Raw genomic sequence first — 20,152 nt, 5'->3', positions numbered from 1 at the left:
TATTAATGTTTTATGCTCACTCCTGAGAGTGACTTGTCCAAAGTAAGGCCACAATGATCACTATTATTTTACACAGTTTTATCTGGTCGGGAAGATTCCTCTAACATAAAACATATTTTTTTAACAAGAAGCCTGAGACGCATAGTTAGCACCTCTTTAGCTTCCAGCTGTTTGGAACACAGTGTCTCTTCCTTCCAGCTTAGATTGTTGTTTGTTTCAGTGCAGGCATCCAATTGGTCTGCTATATTTTCAGAAAATATCTCTAACACTCCAAGCGTTGATTTAAATTTGACGCACAATGTGTCCAAGTGTACACACATATTACCATTAATTTCCCTCCTGCTTCTAAAGTACTTTGGGATGAGAACTATTTGGTGATGCACCATCCATTGTCAACGTTCATTATCAGCTGCTTACAATTTTCTCTTTGCAGCAAAGTACATTTTCTGAGAAAAATCAAAGTTTTATCAGAATTTTCCCTTGGAAAAGCAATAGGTGGCCTGCACACAAATATTTATACCAAATATTTCAATATTTAAACTTTTTCACATTTTGTCACGTTAAAGCCACACACATAAGTACAACTTATTGGAATTTTATATGATAAAGTAATGCATAATTGTAATATAAATATAAAATTCTACTATTTTCTCTTTTACAAATACAACTCTAGAAAGTTGTATTTTCAGCCCCCACTGCAAAATGAAATGCAACCAATCTGCCTTGACAAATCACTTATTTATTTGGCACTTGTGTAATTATTTCAATAACAGTGATAATAATGATTGTAATTTCATCTCAGTATAAACACAGGTGTACTGCAAAGAAATCAAAAGTTTTAGAGGACGCTAGAGAAGAGTTAGCACCATGAAGTCCAAACAATACCTTGCAGTGAGCATCTCACCGAGCCCCGTTCAATCCAACATCCAAATACAGAAAGAGTACAGCAGTACCAGTGACCTGCCACATTGAATCCCAGCAAATTACATTCATTTTTGTGTGACAGTCTAATTTCAAGGGGTAGTTAATGCACCTGAAAGCCCTTAAAGAAATATACGAGAAAGCATTCTGGTAAAATAATCTTCCTGAACAGGTTCCAGTCAGTTTGCATAATTTTGACAACCCGTGTCAAGAACACCTGACATTTAATATTTAAGACTTGAAGTATGGTCCACCTGAAAAACCATATTAATTACTCAAAAATTATAATCTAATTTGAAAAGTACACAGTGTCAATAACACTCATGTAAAGAGCACTCTTCCAAACATAAAAGTTAGATGTTGAAGCAAAAGTAAGAGGTAGAAAATAAAACAGCATCTCTGACATCATAGAACAGCAACAGAGGCTGATGTGCAGAAAATATTGTCTCTCTGCTTAAAAAGACTGAATACATTCTGTTTAGTGGTCAGGATCAGTTATTTAACCCCATCTGAAGATAATTATAAAGGTAGCTTATTACACTTTGAGTTTGCTTTTAGATATACTTTAATAGCTTCATTTTACATCCTTATAAATTTTGTTTTATATCTGGGGTTGACACATTTTTATATTAGTTGTTTATAATTAATTGTAGGTTTTAGATTATTCATATTTATTTACTTGTGTTAGTTTAAAGACTTATGATTTTAAACTCTATGCTTCTATATTTTCTTTAAAGTATACCTTTAGTTTCTTCTAATGAGGTCACTTACTGCTTTTTTCTTCAGAACAGTTTCTAACAGGGACAAAATTGTCAAATTGTCAAAAAGTTCTATGGAAATTTTGGTTGAAAAGTAACGGAAATGACAAATTTTAAAATTGAAAGATTCTTTGTTCTGGTCGTAAAGTACGCTTGATTGAATAAGACATTCAGAAACACATTTTTAGTGTTTCATCACTGAACAAATCTACTGATTAAAGCAATCAAAGCAGGAAAGAAATCACTGAGCTTTTGACAAATTTTACATAAATCCACATGATTTTTTTCATCTAAGCAAATCCATGAGGTTTAGGAGTCAGTTTAGGTGGGCTGGGAGAAAATGCCTCTTGCAAAAGAAGGGAAGATGTCTGTTTTAGCTAAGTATGTCTTGTTCCAGTAACATATGCTATCCCAGACTTGGAGCACTGCCCTGGTAATTATTATGTCAAAGTCATGTCAAGGTACTGCATTGCGCTGAAAGGCTTGGGATTATTACACAACAAACCTTGAGGGAAAAAATATCTTTGTCAAAAACACCTGAGTTCATGTAGCGACACATTTCTGGGGGCATAAAAGAAAAATGGAGCGGCGCATCATTTTATCACAGAGGACAATGACCGAAATGGACTTTGGTTTTAGTCTTTCCTCTGCACCTGCCTCAGCAGAGCCAAAGCTTTGTTTCTGCCTCGCTGGTCTCATCCACCAGGAAACTGCTTAAAATGCGCACACACAGAAAAAAATAAAATAAAAAATCAGAAACCATCCATTGTGTTCTGAGGCTGAGTTATGCAGCAGATGTGGCGTCTGAGCCTCCTATGTTCTTCCTTGCAGATTTGTTTCAGTTTGTCTGTTCAAACTTAAAAGAAAAACAGGGAACTGGTAGGACCGCGCCACCCACATAGCGCGTTCTCTTCCTGGATGGTTTCAAGCTGTGGGAGTGGGAGGTGAGAAGCAGTGGTCTGGGGGTCTCTGTGTCAAATCGGTGGAGGAAAAAAAAAAGGCTTTCTCTTCCTAATCTTTTTTTCTTCTGTTCAGCTCATGCCCCCTCCTGGGTACTTATAGCCGGTGATCTTTCACATCCCTCCTTAAGCTTCCTTCACACTGTTCAAAAATAGCTTTTTTGTTTCTGTGTTGTTGCATTGTTATTGTGTTTTATTTCTGACTTTGCCCTTCTCCTGGCTTTTTTCCCAGTGTCCAGCAGTGGCCGTATTTTATGGCTGGATGCAGATATTTCCCTTTGCTGTACCTGTTATATTCCTGTTATTGACATTTGTTAGCGTAATATACCAAGGTTTAGTAATAAAGGATATTTGTGATTTTAAACATACACGCTTGTTGTTTTTCTTTTTTGCTGTGAACTAATCTTAGCTCAGATTTTCAAATAACATTGGGAAAAGCAGCTTTCAGATTGTGCCAGCTGCAGTTCTGTGGGAGGAGCTAACTTGAAGGGTGTTAGCTTCTAGTGGTTGACACAAGACACTGTTAAATTATTAAGAAGCCTCAGCACAGGCTTGGGCTGACTACAGATGAGCACTACCTTGCAACAAATACAGTGCTGGCCACATTTATCAGTACTCCTGCTAAAGATGTGTGGGGAAAAAAAAACTTAAAAATAAATTCAACTCATTTATTTACATAGAAATGGGTTCATCTATAAGTTGTTTTTAAGCAGTATATGCATATAATGTGTATAACTATATGACGCTAATAGTACAAGGTTTAAAAAAATCATTTGTGTTTTTCAGCAGCTACCCATTTCATAAATATAAGAATTTACCGAAGTGACCTCATTCTTCTGTAATAACAGTGCAATGTTTTTCTTGAGTCTAAAATATAATAATAGAAATAAAATTGGTTAATTCTTTAAAATCCACAGAAAAACATTTTCCATAGCAAATATTTATACAATTACAACTAGATATGATTTATTTTGCAGCAGAGAGGGCAAGAATAGTTCTTTAGAATGAAAATGTTGCTGACTACTGTTATCTGAGAATGCTATTTTCCTATTAAGCAATAAGTAGCATAGGGTCAAAGTTGACTATTAATCATGAGATGTGCATTAACAACTGAACCACAGTGATTTTGTTATACACAATTATCTGTTCGCTTTGATTTTTTTTAAAATGTGCTCAATTTTTTTAATTGTGGTTGATTTAATTCATGCCTGCTGATTATCAAACTAAATGTCGTGACCTAATGTGCCATCAACCGCACACGGTTAGATGCAAAATATAGAGAATTTTCACTTTTACTTAATCTAGGGGTAGATATTGTGGCGAATAGTGTGGTGAAAAGGCATATCAGCAGTGCAGCAGCTGAAAATAACAGAGCCAATTTTAAAGTAACTACGGACAAAAAAAAAAAGCATCTTATTTGTGAAAAAAATGTCATGAACAGTATTAAAAAATGAGGGGAAATTCAACAAATTGCAGCAGCATTACAGTGTGTGATTGCGCTCTTTTGATGACGCCTTTGCAAGTGTGCATTAGAGTGCAATTACCTTCCTATAAAGCTTTATCATGTGCATCCCCCCTGGTGTTTCAGAGGTCAGTCCTCTTGCTGGTTTCTCTGATGCCAACACGGTGCACTGCTTTTTCCTTTCTCTCCATGAAAACTGGGTCATATCTTACTAAAGCTGTTTCTCTCTCCAAAAAGCCTCAGTGCTCTGATTTTATTTACTCATCAACAGATTTTTGCAACCTTTTTTTTTTTTTATTGCTTTCCCTTTTGATTTGAAGAGAGCCGAGGACTGTATCTCACAGAAAGCCTCCATTCCCATTCAAGTTCTCCTGCAAATTCAAAACACTTGCAACAACAATGTGGAGTCGTCTGCAGCTGAATCCTTCCGGCTTACCCAGCATCACCGCGCTCGCATTGTAAATTCAGGGATTTTCCAAACCAACAATAATCATAAATTTCAATCCGCGGTTTGTCACAGGAATCTGTCACTGGGAACATGACAGGCAGATTTTTCCTGTATAATGCACGGCGCATTTACTTTAAACTATTATACCCCCGCTGCCTCTCATCCCATGTTAGATTGAGGTCTGAACAAAAGGCTTCCGTCAGCAGAGAGATTATTAGGATATACATCATAGATCATCCTGTCAGGCACTCTGAACTCTGCCTTGTACGCAAACACTGCTTATACAAAGATGAAATGGCAATAATGATGATTAAGGGGGTGACTGCAAATAAAATCAATGGTGGCTGAAACACTGACGTTTTGAAGATGAAGGTTGTATTGAGTCCTGGGAGTGGAGCTGGACATGAGGCCAGGGCTGTTGACACTGCAGTCTCTCAAGCTGCGGCTGTCGGAGAAGTGAGCCTGGAGTTTTTCCCGGTGCCTTCTGTAGAGGAGGAGAAAACAGAGTTAGCAAGAAAAATGACTGCAAGATTATGATTAAAATGATGATATATGCAAATTACCAGGATCAAGACGTACAGTGCTGGGAAAAAGTATTTGATCCCTTTCAGATGTTATCAGTTTGTGTGTGTTTGTGCCCGTAAATGTAGTCTAGTTAATACCTGTTAGTTTTAAAAAAAGCATTAACAGATAAACCTGATAAGATTGTATATTCTAATTTATTGAATATATATTTGTATATGTGTATCATTTCAGGATAGAATCCTGATACAACAATGTTAATCAGGGTTGTCTAGAAACCTAGACATGTACGTCAGTGAACTTTAACTGTGTTTGTTAAACACAGTTATCATACATTTGATCATACATTTTGCAGCACTAGCATTTGAAAGCAAAAACCAGAAAATACCAGCAACAGCATAAGGCATTCTGGTATCGTGAAAAGACCCCGACGCTAAAGGCGGATAACTTCCACATCTGATGACATTCTGACACTGCGATCACATTTATTTACAAAAACCTTTCACTGGAATTGCACGCTTCAATGTTAATTTATTCGCCCTAACCACCCCGCACGCAATTTAATGCCCTAAACTGACACTAGAAAAGGGTAAATAGAAGGTAAGCGGCACTCGCCTGCTGTGGCATGTTATTTAATACGCTGAGATCGTGTAATCGTGCCATTTACTGATTAAGAAGTCTTCTGACAATTGACGACTTTTGCGACAACAAGACACGACAACATTCGTTCAAAGCCGGATGTCTGCGAGCGCCGTCAAAGGTCGAAGCTACAAAGTGAGCACGAGCGAGATATGTCACTCTGGCTTTTCCTTCCAGACCTGCAGCTGGAGGGTTTGATGGGGAAGCGGGGACAGCTTTAAGAGAGAAAATGTGTTGCTCAAGGAAAAATTTAATCAAGGAAGTGTAGCGTGAAACATCCATTACATGGCTGTATGATATTATTCTATTAAAAGAATAAAAGAAACGAGGCCAAAAACAGACACTGGATCATGTCTATACAGAGGAAAGCTAGAGGTGACAGTGTGGCGATACATATAAGGTAAAATCCTGTTCGGACAGGTGCTAATTGATCCATCTGCATTTCTTACTTTGACACTAACCAACAGTTGTCTATGAGACTAATGCCTGTCATTGTGATATGTAGTGTACGTTTTCTTTTCTCTCTGTGTTTTTGTCATCTATTTAAAATGCTGCTTTTTCAAATATGCCCAACTGATTGGATTACATTACAGGTGCAGCCTGTTTTCAATGAGCCTGGAGAATAGAGCGTTAGTTACTGTGAGACTGCAGCCTGCACTAAGTTGGAGAGCAATCTAAAGCCTGACTCATTGTCATAATTGGAACAATTTAAGGTCTCACTTTTGTCTTGCTTAAGCTCCAGCTGTTCTTGTCTCACCTGATTCACTTGTATTAACTTTCAATAGCTGTCATGTATCTTACTTGCTTTGCTTCAGTGTGTTTTAGCTGAATTTTAACTACACATTTAGTTTAGAATCAAATTAAAGTTGGATTTTCTCTGTTATAGATTAATGCTCCGTTGTAACGACGTAAACATCATCCTCTTTTCAATGTCTCTCCCCCATACAAAATATACTTGACCCAGTATGTCTGTATTAAACTGTTTACTTCCTGGACAAAGCATGTTTGCAAAACTACCACTGCCATTTGTTTTTGTGTACTCTGTATTCCTCCCTGGTACAGGAAGCAGCTCTGGCCCAGTGCATCTGTGCTTAGCCATGTTTGTTTCCTGGACAAGGCCACAGACAGAACCACAGCTGTCATTAGCCATGTGAACTAGCCTCACTTTTCTTTCCCATAGAAAATACCCCCGGTGTTTCTGAATATACCAGCATTTTTTATTATTTTGCTACACTATCCCACTATCATACCTACAGTGCCTTTTTTAACTCTATTTATTCTTTGTTGTTTCCTATAGAAATATAACAGGACCAGTGCATCAGTGCACACTTCCATTTCTTTTTCTTTGCCACAGAAAGTACCCCCTTGTCACTTGCTTCCATGTTTAGCTATGTGTCATTTCTGACCCGATTCTGAAACAGAGCTATTGATGCCATCAACTCTGTGTGCTCCTTTACTCATCTCTTTTACAGCTTTTCCTTTCCACAAGATGTATCCCTGAGCCTGTGCTTCAGTTTGTTCTTTGTCCTCTTCCTTTCCTAGCTACTCGCTTGGTTTTAATGGAGGTCTCCTACTGCTATAAGTGAGTTGTTTTTTTCCTCTGTTGCCACTTGCTCTCTCAGGAGGAGGGATTGCTTTTATGCCAACCACTTTATTCAGTCAGATAAGGCTCCGTATAATGTCAGTTGTTACAGAAATTTTTAACAATTGACATTACAGAAACTACTGAACATAACTCTTTTGTCTAATTGCACTAGAACGTGTGTATGATCTACATTCAATGACATATTTTGACTGGAGTGAATTGACATAATCTCACTGTGTTAGACACAATTTTAATTCTATTCATTTGTACATGAAATAAAGAGTTTAAAACAGACTGAATCAAATATCTATAAATATTTAAAAGCAGCTGACTGAAGCATATGCAAAGAATAACAAACTTTACTGCTACATATTTACAAGGACTTATGCAAAGACCTATGTTTAGGAAGTAATTAGCCTAATTAAATTAGATGAAAGCAGAGCATGTAACAGGGGAGAAGTAAAACACATATTTATTGTTGTGTCTGTTTGAATTAAAGCATGTTCAGCAAGTCCACAGCTTAGTGCATCATACTGCATAAATTATACATGGCATCCTGCTAAATGAATTCCACTTAGTAATAAATCTACAACTGTTGATGTTTTTTTGGTATACATCCAAACTATCACAAGCTTTCAAACATGTGCATTTAACATATGAACATCTGTAAGCTCACAAAACAGAGTTCTGGCTGCAGGTTTACGTGGACGTTTGTTTATTTTACGATCTTGAATGTTTATGGGAATCGTTCTTAAGACAGGGCAGATTGATAGTAAAACAAATAACTTCAATGAATTTTAAAACAATTACTGGATGCATGAATTTGAATGCACTGTAGATATTTTCTAATCTATCCAGGTTAAAATGTAAACATGCAACCCCATTAATTAAAGCAGTCATGATCATGTCTTTGGTCTCATTTGACCACAAAACAATTCTCTAGTCGTTAGCTGCACATTTCAGTTGAGCTTTCATGTCTCACTGTGGAAACTCCTGTTTTTTTCCTCGTGGTTAGCACCTTCTAAGTCTATAGTGATGTAAAATGTTCCTCATACACAACAGTGCAGATGGTGTTCCAGTTTCCAGCTTGAGCCTTAGTGATTCTTGTAGACGTACATTTTTTGTTTCAATTAAAGGTGAAAATGCCCCTAACAAATATCAAAACAATGTTTAAATGAATGGCTTTTTCAATGGCCTCCCTACAGTCCTGACCTCTACACTATTGAAAATATGTAGTCTTATACTCTAAAGCTGGAAATGTACCAGACACCAATAATTTTAAATTAATTCCTACAAGTGTGCCAAGAAGCATGGTCAAACATCCAATCAGAATTAAACCAAAGGTTTGTTGCTGGTAACCAGAGGCATGTAATAAAGGCACAACTTTCTATGGGGCAGTTTTCCAAATAAAAATGTAAGCCTTTTTGTAAAATTTGGAAGCACTGAAGATTATGCAAACATGATCTCATCCTGGATAAATAACTATTCAATCCATCATTTAAAATCTCTGAATTATTAGGACATTAATGCTGCTGATGAATATATGTTAATCTCTGATCAGAATTGCATGTAGGAGATATTTTTGTCTCGGCAGCACAGCTCTCATAAAATCAAGATAAATACCTTTCTCGTGGTTAATCTCCTCTGTGACATGGTGTGACAAATTACATTTTTCTCCTTTACTGAAGAACAGAATAAACTTCAGCATTAAGAAGAAAATCCATTTATCCTGGCTCCACAACCCTGCAACATTCAAGTCAAAGGGAACCAGTTTAGCAGGATATGTGGGTTTAGATTGTTTGCAGTACATTAAACCTCCTGGTGAGCTGCTGGTCACACTGACCAATAGGGCAATGTGCTACTTAGAGCTCTGCTGTGCTGAAGCAAAGAAAATAGAGGAAAACACTTCAGTTTATCACAACCACTTTAATCAACATGGCCTCTGTGAGGAATGCCTTCATTCTCTGGCATTTACCTTCGCTTGTGTACGTTTCTTCACTTCCTTGTCGGCTGCAAGATAGTAATTGAGTGTAGTGGTGTGTTTGTATGTTTACTGGTTTTCTACCATTGCACTCACATTTGCATACTCTTCAGAAAAATAGTCCTCTTCATCCTTTTTACATATTTTTTTGTATTTCATATTGTGTTTTAATGTTTGTTTAAAGTGGAAGGCAAATCAACTTGGCATGCCTTTTTATTTTATTTAGTTTCCATTAGTCAGTCCTGTGCAGACGCAGTCTTCGCTGTGATTAAAGCTGTAGGTATTTGGGGGAATGTTTCTACCTGCTTTGTGCATCTGAACTGGCCACAGATCAACTGGATATAGATGCAAACATTAACTGGGATGTTCTAAAACATAAAAATGCTTCATTGTACTCCACTGTATTGTTGCTCTACGTGTAGCCCAGGTTTTTCATAGAAACCTTGAAAGGTTTTCTTCCAGAAATGTCCTCTAGAAAAGAATCCCCACAGCATTATGATACCACTACCTCACCATGATGGTAAGCTGTTTACTGTTGTTTACATTTTTTAGTTTTCAACAATGCAAAGTGTTTTGTTTGCGATGCATACCAAAAAACTCCATCTGGATTTAACAACTCAACTGTAAAGACAGCTGTTTGTGCTGAAATTCATTTAAATTAGACTATTTAATGCAGAGCCTAAATGATCCAAAAACTTTTTATAGCCACGCTTAATTCAACTACAATATAACCCACACTAAAAAAATATAAAAACGATGTATCTTTTTTTCCACACATCAAAATTATGCGCCAATTTGTTTTGGTCTACCTCGTAAAATTTTAATCAAATACATTCGAATTTGTGGTGTTGATATAATAAAATGTGAAAAAAAAGATTAAGGGATGAAAACACTTTCACAAAGCTCACTACAGACATGCTTTTATCACGTTTCTGTGTTTAGGACTCCCTCGTACCCTCAGCAGTATACATGTACTTCGCTCTATGCAAAGCGTATGTGACACCTGCTTGCTATAACCACTTCACAGATAAATCTTACATGAGTATCTGTCCCAAATGCATCCCACACAATTTGGATTTGTTGCTTAACTTAAAAAAAAAATCCTCCAGCTGACTCACACGTTGGGCACCGTGCCATGAGAATAAAGTGCCTCTTTCTGCACAGCTCGGGGCTTACTCTGCTAATGTGGTTCTGGCTGGAATCACTCACTTATTGCGGCGGTAGAGAGCCATGCATGCCACTCCGAGAAGACAGATCCCCGAGGCAATGCTGAAGATGGACAGCACCTGCCTCTGGTAGGTGTCACCGCTCTCTGCAGAGAAGAGAGAGAATGAGATTTAGGACAATGAATATCCGCTGTGACCCCAAGGAGTGCAAAACGGAAAGAAGATGCATTCTGAATTAACACACTAAGCACAGATGTACAGACAGCATGAAGCAACCGATGTTGCTGTCAGTTAACGTTAGTCTTTGAAGACTTGGAATAGGGACATGGCAGATACAGGCAGGGCTCAGTGACATGTGATAACTGAAGTGTGATAATCATTTCCTTCAGAAAAACCCAGCAGGGAACACCAACGAGTCGCCTGCATGGGACAAATCCTCAGTAAGTGTGTGTGTGTGTGTGTGTGCATGAGAGTGCATCGTCTGCGTTTGTGCTTCCGCTTTCCAAGACTGATGGCGACAGGGAATTAGTAGCAAATGAATGCCCCCGGAGCTCCCTGTCAGACCTCTGCTCATCAGAATCAGAGTCGTGAGGTCACAAGTGCCAGGGACAAGTGGCAGTTGATCCCAGCAGATATCACTCTGTACAGCTACACTGCTTACCACAGCGAATAATGCTGGATTGAAAGTGGTGCATGGTTTGGACTCTTTAAATGCCTCATGTCTTGAGATGAAGATGCCCACAATGCACAGCCTTAAAGGGGCTACATCACAAATCTACCAGCGTCGCTGAAAACCAGGTGTAATTCTCTGTCCTGCGGTTTGTAACACCAGCTCCCGTACACGAAATTACAAACAATAAACCTGTTGTGTCTGATTTATGATTTCAACACACTGACTACTGCAGAAATAGGTGCAGGAAAAAGAAATCCATGAAACCTTTTCATGACCCTTCACTGTGGCTCCTGATGCTGTCAACACAGAACTATCAGGGGAGGCCCTCGTCTGTGCTCGTCTGTCCTACTTTTTCATCTTTCATACAAACAGGAATTTTACCTGTTTATGCTCAATACTAGTGTGCAATCATGCACTGCATGTTACAACATTTATATTCATTATGTTCCTCGGCATGATATTGGTGCTGCATCAGTGAATCTCAAGCTGTACTCCGCTTTTTTTTTTTTTGCCACATCTGTCACAGTATCTACAGCACGTTTTATGCGAGTTCAAACTTGAAGAAATTTACATCAAGTCCTGCAATGTCTGTGGAATATGTATATTGCTCATCATGTTGCTCATGTATTGGTGTAAAATGCAAAGTGTTTTACAGCCCAAGGACATAGCAACTCAACTAAGGTGAGCAAATCTTTGACAGAGCACACACAGTGTATAACAAAAGTAAGAGATGTCATTATTTGGACATTTGCATATCATTTACGGAAATGTCTAAGCAGTACCACTTATTTGTACATGGAGTCTACGAGTTGTGAAGCATATTGTGTAACTAAAAGCTGTTATTTAAGCACTGTGCTGTATATTTGGCCCTTTCGACATTTCATATCTTCCTAGTTTTTGCTGTGTGCATCTGACTTTTAGGTGCAACAAAGTCATCTGCTGTTGGACATGTACCATATTTTAGGGAGTAAAGTAATTTGAATACATGAATAATCCGCTAAAAGAGAACACTGGTTAGAAATGATATATTTTCTTCACATCTTTAATTAAGGAGATTCTAAAGTTCTCGCAGAAATATTCTCAGAGAACTTCTACAGCTTCGTCGAAGGCACGTCCTTCTTTGATTTACTGTCTTACTGGAACAGCTCTTCCAGTCTGTGAAACAAGCACTCTGCGAATGATTTTTGCTCAGATTTCTTTGTATTTCTCCATATCCATCTTTCTCTGTGTACGCTCTCCCTGTTTTTGCCACCATAAAATCATTCCCACAGCAGGATGCTGCTATCATCCTGTTTGCCTGTTGGCTTGGTATTAATGAGCCGGTGCTGAACGTCTAACATTCATTCAAATATACCGTCGAGAATTCGGGCTCTGTACAGTCCAGGTCCTGTTTCATCAGGGTTTTCTTTTAGCGCTCAAACTAATTCACTTTCCTTTCATTATGGTCCCAGCTGACTGTCATGTACATTTAGGTGAGTTATGGGGCCCGTCTGGCCGCTCCACCATACATACTTAATTGGTGGAAACCTGAGCGTGTGTGTGACCTTAACTATGGAGTCACTTTGGTAGCAACCTAGTGGTTGCTAGTTATTGGTCTCCTGTCTTACCATTTGTCTTAAAACATAACATTTAACTGGACAATAGTTGCTGTTGTTTCCAAACTTTGTTAACTTTAAAAATACATTTTGACTACAATCCCATCTCAGTGGTCCACACACAAATCTCCTGATTTTATGAGGGTTTTTTTTACACTAAGATTCTTTATAAGTGTGCCAAAGAATTGTGGAGAGGACTTGCAAACTTCTTTAGAAGAATATGAAGTCATACATTTAACACAAAAACAAATTAGGTTTAGTTTGATTATTTCTATGATGTCACAATCCTTCCTGGCATTAAATCTTGCACAATGTTTTCACAGATCATCTGTCTCGTATGATAGGACATAATAAAAGTTACCTACTACATATGTAATATAACTAATAAAGGCTTAAGTAGTGTGGGAAAACCTGTCATGTTGATCACCAGTTTGGATGGCATCTCAGTATTCAATTGAATTTGTGGTAATTCAGTCAATATGGTGGTGTTTCCTATAGAATGAACAGCAATCTCAAGCAGAGGTCAAGAGGTCACTCAAAACTTCATTGCTAAAGGACTGGAAGCTATACCAGTTCTCCAATATTGTGCTACTTGAAAACAAAAATGCATGAACATAAAATTTCAGTTATTTAACTTTACCATACCACAGCAGTGCTGCTATGACACTTCTGATAGTCTGAGCCTCCATCACCTGCTTGACTTCCAGCTTGTTCCTCAATGTTTCCAGCGTGGCATCAAATGGCCTGTTTTTAAGAAATAAACAGCAGGAGATGCCGTGGCCTAAATGTAACATTTGCATCTCAGAGCTCCTGCAAACCCTCCGGCCTTTTCCATCAATGGAATGATCTCTCAATGGCTGGACATGTGAAACACAGGGAATGTCTTTCCCTGCTGCTGCATCATCAGTGCTCATGCGGAGCGCCACCTGAGACCAACCTCTGTCTCATTTTTTTGATGGATGAAACAGGCTTTTCTGAAATAGGAACAGAAAAAAAACAGCTGTCTACAGAGCTGTGTTGAATGGCTGTAAGGAAAAACCCTGATATGCAGTCTGTACATAAAGTCATTACAGGTCTTTCATGCTGGATGCCTACAAGGCACTCTTGAAATTAGATGCGAGAGCATGTTAGGGAACGGAACAAAGTGAACAGCCCTAGCAATACTGGCTAAACTATGTTGTACTGACACAAAGACAAGACAATCTCGTATGGCCAGCAATACCATAACAGCCACTTTACATTTGGCTTTGATGAAAGTGCATAATGAAGGCCGTGCTAAAGTATCCATGACAAAATGGGGTATTCAGCCCGAAATACATCAGAGTGAGCCAGTGAGACACTCGAGCGGCTGGACTAAAGAGTACAAGAAAATCATATTTAGAGTTTTCCATCCTAGATCAAACATGGCTATGCTTCACATCTGCACACACAGATCTTTGGGTACCCAAAGATCCACCAGTAATGCTGAAGAGGAATCAGGTTATAATGCATACTGTTGCTCTTGAAAAATCCTCTATCATTGATCAGTCTTGGATTCATTCCCTGTAGTAAATTTAAATTTACTAACCTGCAGGAGGATTCTGAACTTATTTCGTCCCTGTATTAAAAGTTGCTGATCTGAGGAAGACTGTGTGCAGAGCTGGCTTTTTCTTCTGATTAGACCTGTTTTCTGGATCAAGTGTGTGACATGACAGATGTGCAATACCTATGTAAATCCATATATATGTTTGGTTTTATGTTTCAAAAGCAAGGCAAAGAGCAAAGAAAGTGTACTGACTGCATAAAATAAAGGAAGTCTGGCAACGTGTGTATGCATCGGTTTTTATTTCTTTTACATCATAATTTTGTCAGATGACCATGTGCAAGGTGTAGAGATAAAACAATTTCAGGAAGCTTTTGTTCCACTTCTTCAAATATCTTGTGTTGACTTTTTGAGTATTAAATCCTTTTTTTTTCCATTGCAAGTATAAGACATATCTCATTACGCTGGCAGTCTGTCCACTGTTTTAACTTTGTGAAATTGATGCCTAAATGAATCTTCAAACATATGGAAGATGAGTAAACAAAGCACGGCGCCGTTTGTCTTAGCTCCATGCTCATTAAATCACTCTTCCCCTAACAGCTCAGTTCTTCATGCAGACAGAATACACCTAATTTTCCGCCACAGTGTTGCCATAGCAACTGGCCCACATTAATTTATCCAAGGTGAGCGGCCTTGTTGCGCCGGACTGTGTTTTGTATGAGCCTATTCACAGATGTGAGGCACATGAAAGACTAAGCACTCTGCAAAGTCGATGGAAAAAAAAAGAAAAAAAAAAAAGTTGTCTCACCCATGAACTCAATCCCAAGTTCGTCCGCTGCTCCAACGGAGGTCAAACCGTAAACAGGGTGAACAGAGATATGGAGAGAGAGAGAGGGGGAGAGAGAGAGAGAGAGAGAGAGAGACAGAGAGAGAGACAGAGAAAAGAAAGAGAGAACAAAAAAACTGTTACTACAAGTTTGAATCAACTGTATTCAATTAAACCATTCCTTCCCCGGAAATTATTTCCAGGAACCTTCACAGCAATAGTCTGGTTAGCCGTAGTCCGTTAGCCACGGTCTGCTGCATTTCCACTAAGGTCTGTGGACAGGGTAGCAATGGCCAATTAAGAGTAGTGACGTATGTTGTTTCTCGACAGCGCTGCACTGCTGTAGTCTTGCTGCCTCTGAGCTTCAAGCTTCATGCTTCCTTGCACAAGTAAGGACTGGATAGGTCTGTGAGCTATACAAAACATGTTCATTACCTTTTTTTTTCACAAAATCATTCTCTGATAATGAAATTTCACTTTGCTCAGTTCAGCCTTTCGTGAGCTCTTTTCAGAATGAGCTGTTTTAGGGCCTCTTGTCAATTTAAATCCCAATAAGCTGCTGCTGGCCACACACTCCAACTCAACATTTACATTCACTTTTCACATGTGAAAATGGTTGCAAACAGTTGTACATCAGTATACCTTTTACCGTGAGCCAGACCCAGAAGCAGAGAAAGTAGAGCCTCCTGCACAACCATCAGGGATGCACCAATCGGTTTCTGAATGGTAACTCAACAACAGAACAGCCATTGAGCAACATGCAGAAAGTCGATGAGTGAGAGCTGGGGCTCGGCTCGGCTCGGGTTGCTAAGTAACAGGGCAGTGACCTAATAACCAGGAGTGTTTTGAAATGGCTCGTTTTCCAGAAACCAGAAAACAGCAACATATTGCCAGAAAATGGCTTGAACTCTTCATAGAAGCAGTAAAGGTTCAAAAGGAAGTAGAAATAATGCAAAAAGTGGATTTTACATAATAATAAGTCATAATACATATGTCATTACATAAGTCAAATTTAAAAGCAAATAAATACATACAAAGTCAACTACAGCACAGTCTGCTATAACTTGAACATTTGTTAATGTTGAATTGTGAAGTCAGAATGCTTGTTATCATTTGCAAACCCAGCATTTTGACTTTGTTAATTCATGCAGCTGTAACCAGCTAAGGACACGGCACCTGCAATGGTAAAAAATAAAAAAATAAATAAAATAATGGGACAACAAAACAGTGATTTCAGACCAAAAAAGTGGTTTCAGAGCAAGTTCATTCTAAAACTCACACACAATAACAATACAAGCAATCTTTTGAAATGTGGAAGAGATTTTCTATTAAACCAAGGATCAACAAGGAGTTGTATTTTTCTCCATTGTAGTGCGTGGAGGCAAAATGCCATTTTTATACAAGAACGCAGGGTCATTGTCAACTGACTGAACCTTCAACACTCTATTCAGTCTGTGAAAGGATAACTTTATTTTCTTTTATAAAATCATTAAGTGCCATGGTAAACATACTGCATTGACAGTTTTGGGAATTTACGCCATTGCCATTTCAATGAGCAACACATTTCCCAGACACTGACATTGTTCCTCAGAACAAACATGCTGAAAAAAAATCCAACTAATGAAAGCTTTGACCCTGTGCTGCAGTAGATGTTGCTGAATGTGGTGATTAAAAGTTAATGTTGCTTTATAATGTAACCACAGTAAAACAATATGAGGTTATTGGTGAGAGGCCAGATTTGACTGTTGTGTTTGCAAACAAAATGTTGAATCTCATATTTTAGGACTACCCATACCTTCTACCACCTAATTAAAATATTCAATGACAACGCACAAACCTTATTATCTATATGTAAATGTATTATGGTTTTCTGTGTTTGCTCTTGTGGAACAATGTATTTTCTTTTTTTTCTTTTCTTTTTTACAGAGGCAGTCAGATTCTTGAAAGATAATGATGCTTAACAAATTATTAAATTACTAAGCTGTGATGAATTGTGATGGTATCACATTCTACATATATTTTAATCCTTAATAAAGATAAATAATTGTCAGGTCATACATATCAATAAATTCCACAGCAGATATCAGAATGGCCAATAATAGCAAAAACTAAATTTTAACAGAGAAAACATTTATATTTGTATCCTTCACATTTTTTAAGCATGAACAAATCATTCCCCTTGTCCTTCCCTTGACTCCACAGAAACAACTGTGGTGTCAACCACTGAGATACCCCAAGCAGGAAAACTTAGGATGAACTGATTCTGATACCTGAGAAATGTTTTTGCAGCCAAGATGCTAAAACTTTACTGCTCAGAATTTGTCTTATAGGTATAGGCGTGTGTTACAAACCCACCATAAACTTCTTTTGACAACTTTCTCCCAAATGACTTTTTCTTTTGCACTTTGTAATGAGCCAGCAAGCCCCCAAAATATGCTTAAAATGCTTCAGCATGATCCTCTGAATTCCCCAGCCTGCAGTAGCCTTAAATGAAGACAGAAACCAGCAGAGATAACGGGGAGGGGGGGGAAGAAGATTAGGCTAGGGATCGTGAAAATAAAAGTTAAAAATGACACATCATGCGGCTTTATGCCACTGATGCCTCTTTGCACAGGCCTTTTATATTGATTTGAGCCTGAGGCATTGCAGTAATTGTTCTCTTCACAAGCTGGCTGCTTCAGGACGGATCACACTAAATTACGTTTACATACATGTGCATCCACACGGCATGTAATGCTCTCGCCTACTATTCTTTGTCTGCAACAGATACCCTTTACACAAACACCTTTTGTCCCTATTCCCTCTGTCTCACTCTCCCAGACACACACAGTCTTTCTTCATGCAGCTAAGTCCTGTCCCACAATCCCAGTGCTGGGGAAACAGATAAAAGGGAGCACTCATGTTCTTCCCATCCTGACAGTCCCCCTTTTTTCATGTCACTGTAATGTAATCTTATTTAAATTAAAATGAAGCCCTCACTGGTAATTGCTTTTCCGACAGAGGTGGTCAGAGTTTTAAGTAGAGCGAGGCTTGCCAAGCTTTGACAGATTATGTGCCGGGTATGTTAAAAAGACCGCATATCAGAAAGAAAAATTTGGAAATCTGTTGGAGCTGTGAAATCTGAGCACAAGACAAATGGATATGCCACTGGATTGAAGTGTGGGATTTTTTTAAATGGTTCTTTTAAATACAACCGCTCAATTCCGAAACAGAATGACAGAAGCGTAGTTATCAAAATTGAATGTGCTCAAAGCACAAGTTTACTTCCAGAAATCATCGCTGGGATGCTGTAGAAAAAGCATTACTGTTATCATAAAATATGTATTCTTTATCAGTTGCCACAACAAACCCCTATATCTGCTAGAAGGAAGCATTATTCTGTCCAGAATGCATCATTTACAGCTGTAATTGCATTTCTGTATGATATAATAAATGGCCTAATTGTGAGCCAGGCCTTTAGCTGAAGTAGTTATCAGCCAATCTACCAACTTATTGACCGTGGATGAAACACATAAGCTTTTAATGTATAAATATAAAATTGGAAATTACAAAAAAAAACAACCAAATTACTTGCGGAAATGTAGATATAAATCTATTGCAGCACAGAGGTCCTGCTGCATCAGTGCTAACAACGATACAATACAAAGATAATAAATTCTCCAACAACAATGATAAGTAGTTGTCTGAACTCTTAGATACAAAACTGAAAGGTGTGGTAAGCATTTGTATTCAGCTGCCTGGGTCATAACTTTATAAAGCCACCTCTTTGCTGCAGGTCTTTACCAGCTTTGCGCAGTTAGTCTTGATACTCTGCCCATTCGTCATTACCAGACCTCCGTCAGGCTGAATGGAGAGTGTTTGTGAGTTTTTAGTTTTAAGTCTTGCCACAGGTTTGTAGCTTTGTCTCGTCAGAGATTCACCCTCCTGAGCTGTAGGTTACCACAGACATCTTGTTTGCTTCTCTAAATAATGCTCTCCCTGTCTGTCTGTTTAGGTGGACACAAATGTTTTGGTAGATCTGCGTTTGCGTCACACTCTTCATTTCTGAACAATGGATTGAATGATAAACCTTCAGAAGTTCAGGGATTACACTTTATCTCTCTATGGCCTTTGGCTGGACCTTTCTACTTTGTTCCTTGGTCTTCCTGACACTTTTTGTTCTCTAACAAACCTCTGATGCTTTCACTTAACAGCTATAATTATACTGACCGTAAATTAGGCACAAATAGACTAATTACTAAATAAATGCTTTCCCTTTTATTTTAGGGGATGTCAAAGAAAAGGGCAACCGAATACACATGCAGTCAACACTTTTCCTTTTTTATCATTGAAAATGCTTAAAACCATAAACATTTTTCATAGCAGTTCACCGTTTTGCATTGCTTTCTGTTAGGCAGTCACATAAAATCCCAACCACTTGACAAAATGTAAAAAGAATCTTTTACTGTTATAATGTACCATCACAGTGAATTACAGGTTGATTCATTCTAAATGTGCTCTAAATTTCTATATATTGATTCAACGTGTTTAAAAATCCCATTAAGGGAAGGGAATATCCATCCCAAAATCACTACTGCCACACGTTTTGCCATAGCTGAATCGCTCTATAAGGTAAATGTAACTCAAACATAACTTTCTGCTTCCATGTGGTGTAAATATGAGTTAGAAGGTCATTTCTCTTATAGCCACTGGCCAGTAGGCTGGACACACACGTCTATTTTGTCACCTCACACAAAGAGGAAGGTAAAAATATCTCCAAAGCTCACTGTTAGACAACTGCAGTAAAGTAAAGAGTGGCATCTTGGGGCCATGTCACCCATTAGACGGTATCTGAGTCGTATAAAAGGCTAAAGAGTAAACTGCTTGAGAAAGCACCAAGACTGCACAATCTATAGAGAATGTGCAAGGAGGGATGGTCAAAGTTCCCTCTCTCTTTAAGCTCTGTTTAAAACCTTTAATTTTCAGATATTTTTTCTCTCTGCTTTATAAATTAAATATATTTCTTAAGTGTATGATTATTTTCTTGCAATAAAAGACCTATTCATTTTTTCTCAACTCTAAATAATTAGAAATGAACACTAAAAGTCTGACCGAA

The 20,152-nt window shown here is 38.2% G+C and overlaps 1 protein-coding gene across 1 annotated transcript in view; it reads right to left on the bottom strand.

Annotated features, from left to right (window-relative positions):
* Positions 1-20,152, bottom strand: part of nrg3b (neuregulin 3b) — a 240,809-nt gene that overhangs the window by 18,069 nt on the left and 202,588 nt on the right. The window contains exons 4-6 of the mRNA XM_081600918.1: positions 15,040-15,066; positions 10,485-10,587; positions 4,906-5,032 (exon numbers count right to left, since the gene is read on the bottom strand). Of these exons, the coding sequence (XP_081457044.1) occupies positions 4,906-5,032; positions 10,485-10,587; positions 15,040-15,066 (257 nt within the window). The remainder of the gene's footprint in view (positions 1-4,905; positions 5,033-10,484; positions 10,588-15,039; positions 15,067-20,152) is intronic.

The sequence above is a fragment of the Poecilia reticulata genome, chromosome 19, assembly GCF_904066995.2.
Source record: "Poecilia reticulata chromosome 19, P_reticulata-male-v2, whole genome shotgun sequence".
In the NCBI taxonomy this organism is placed as follows: domain Eukaryota; kingdom Metazoa; phylum Chordata; class Actinopteri; order Cyprinodontiformes; family Poeciliidae; genus Poecilia; species Poecilia reticulata.
This window is presented reverse-complemented; position numbering and strand designations above follow the sequence as displayed.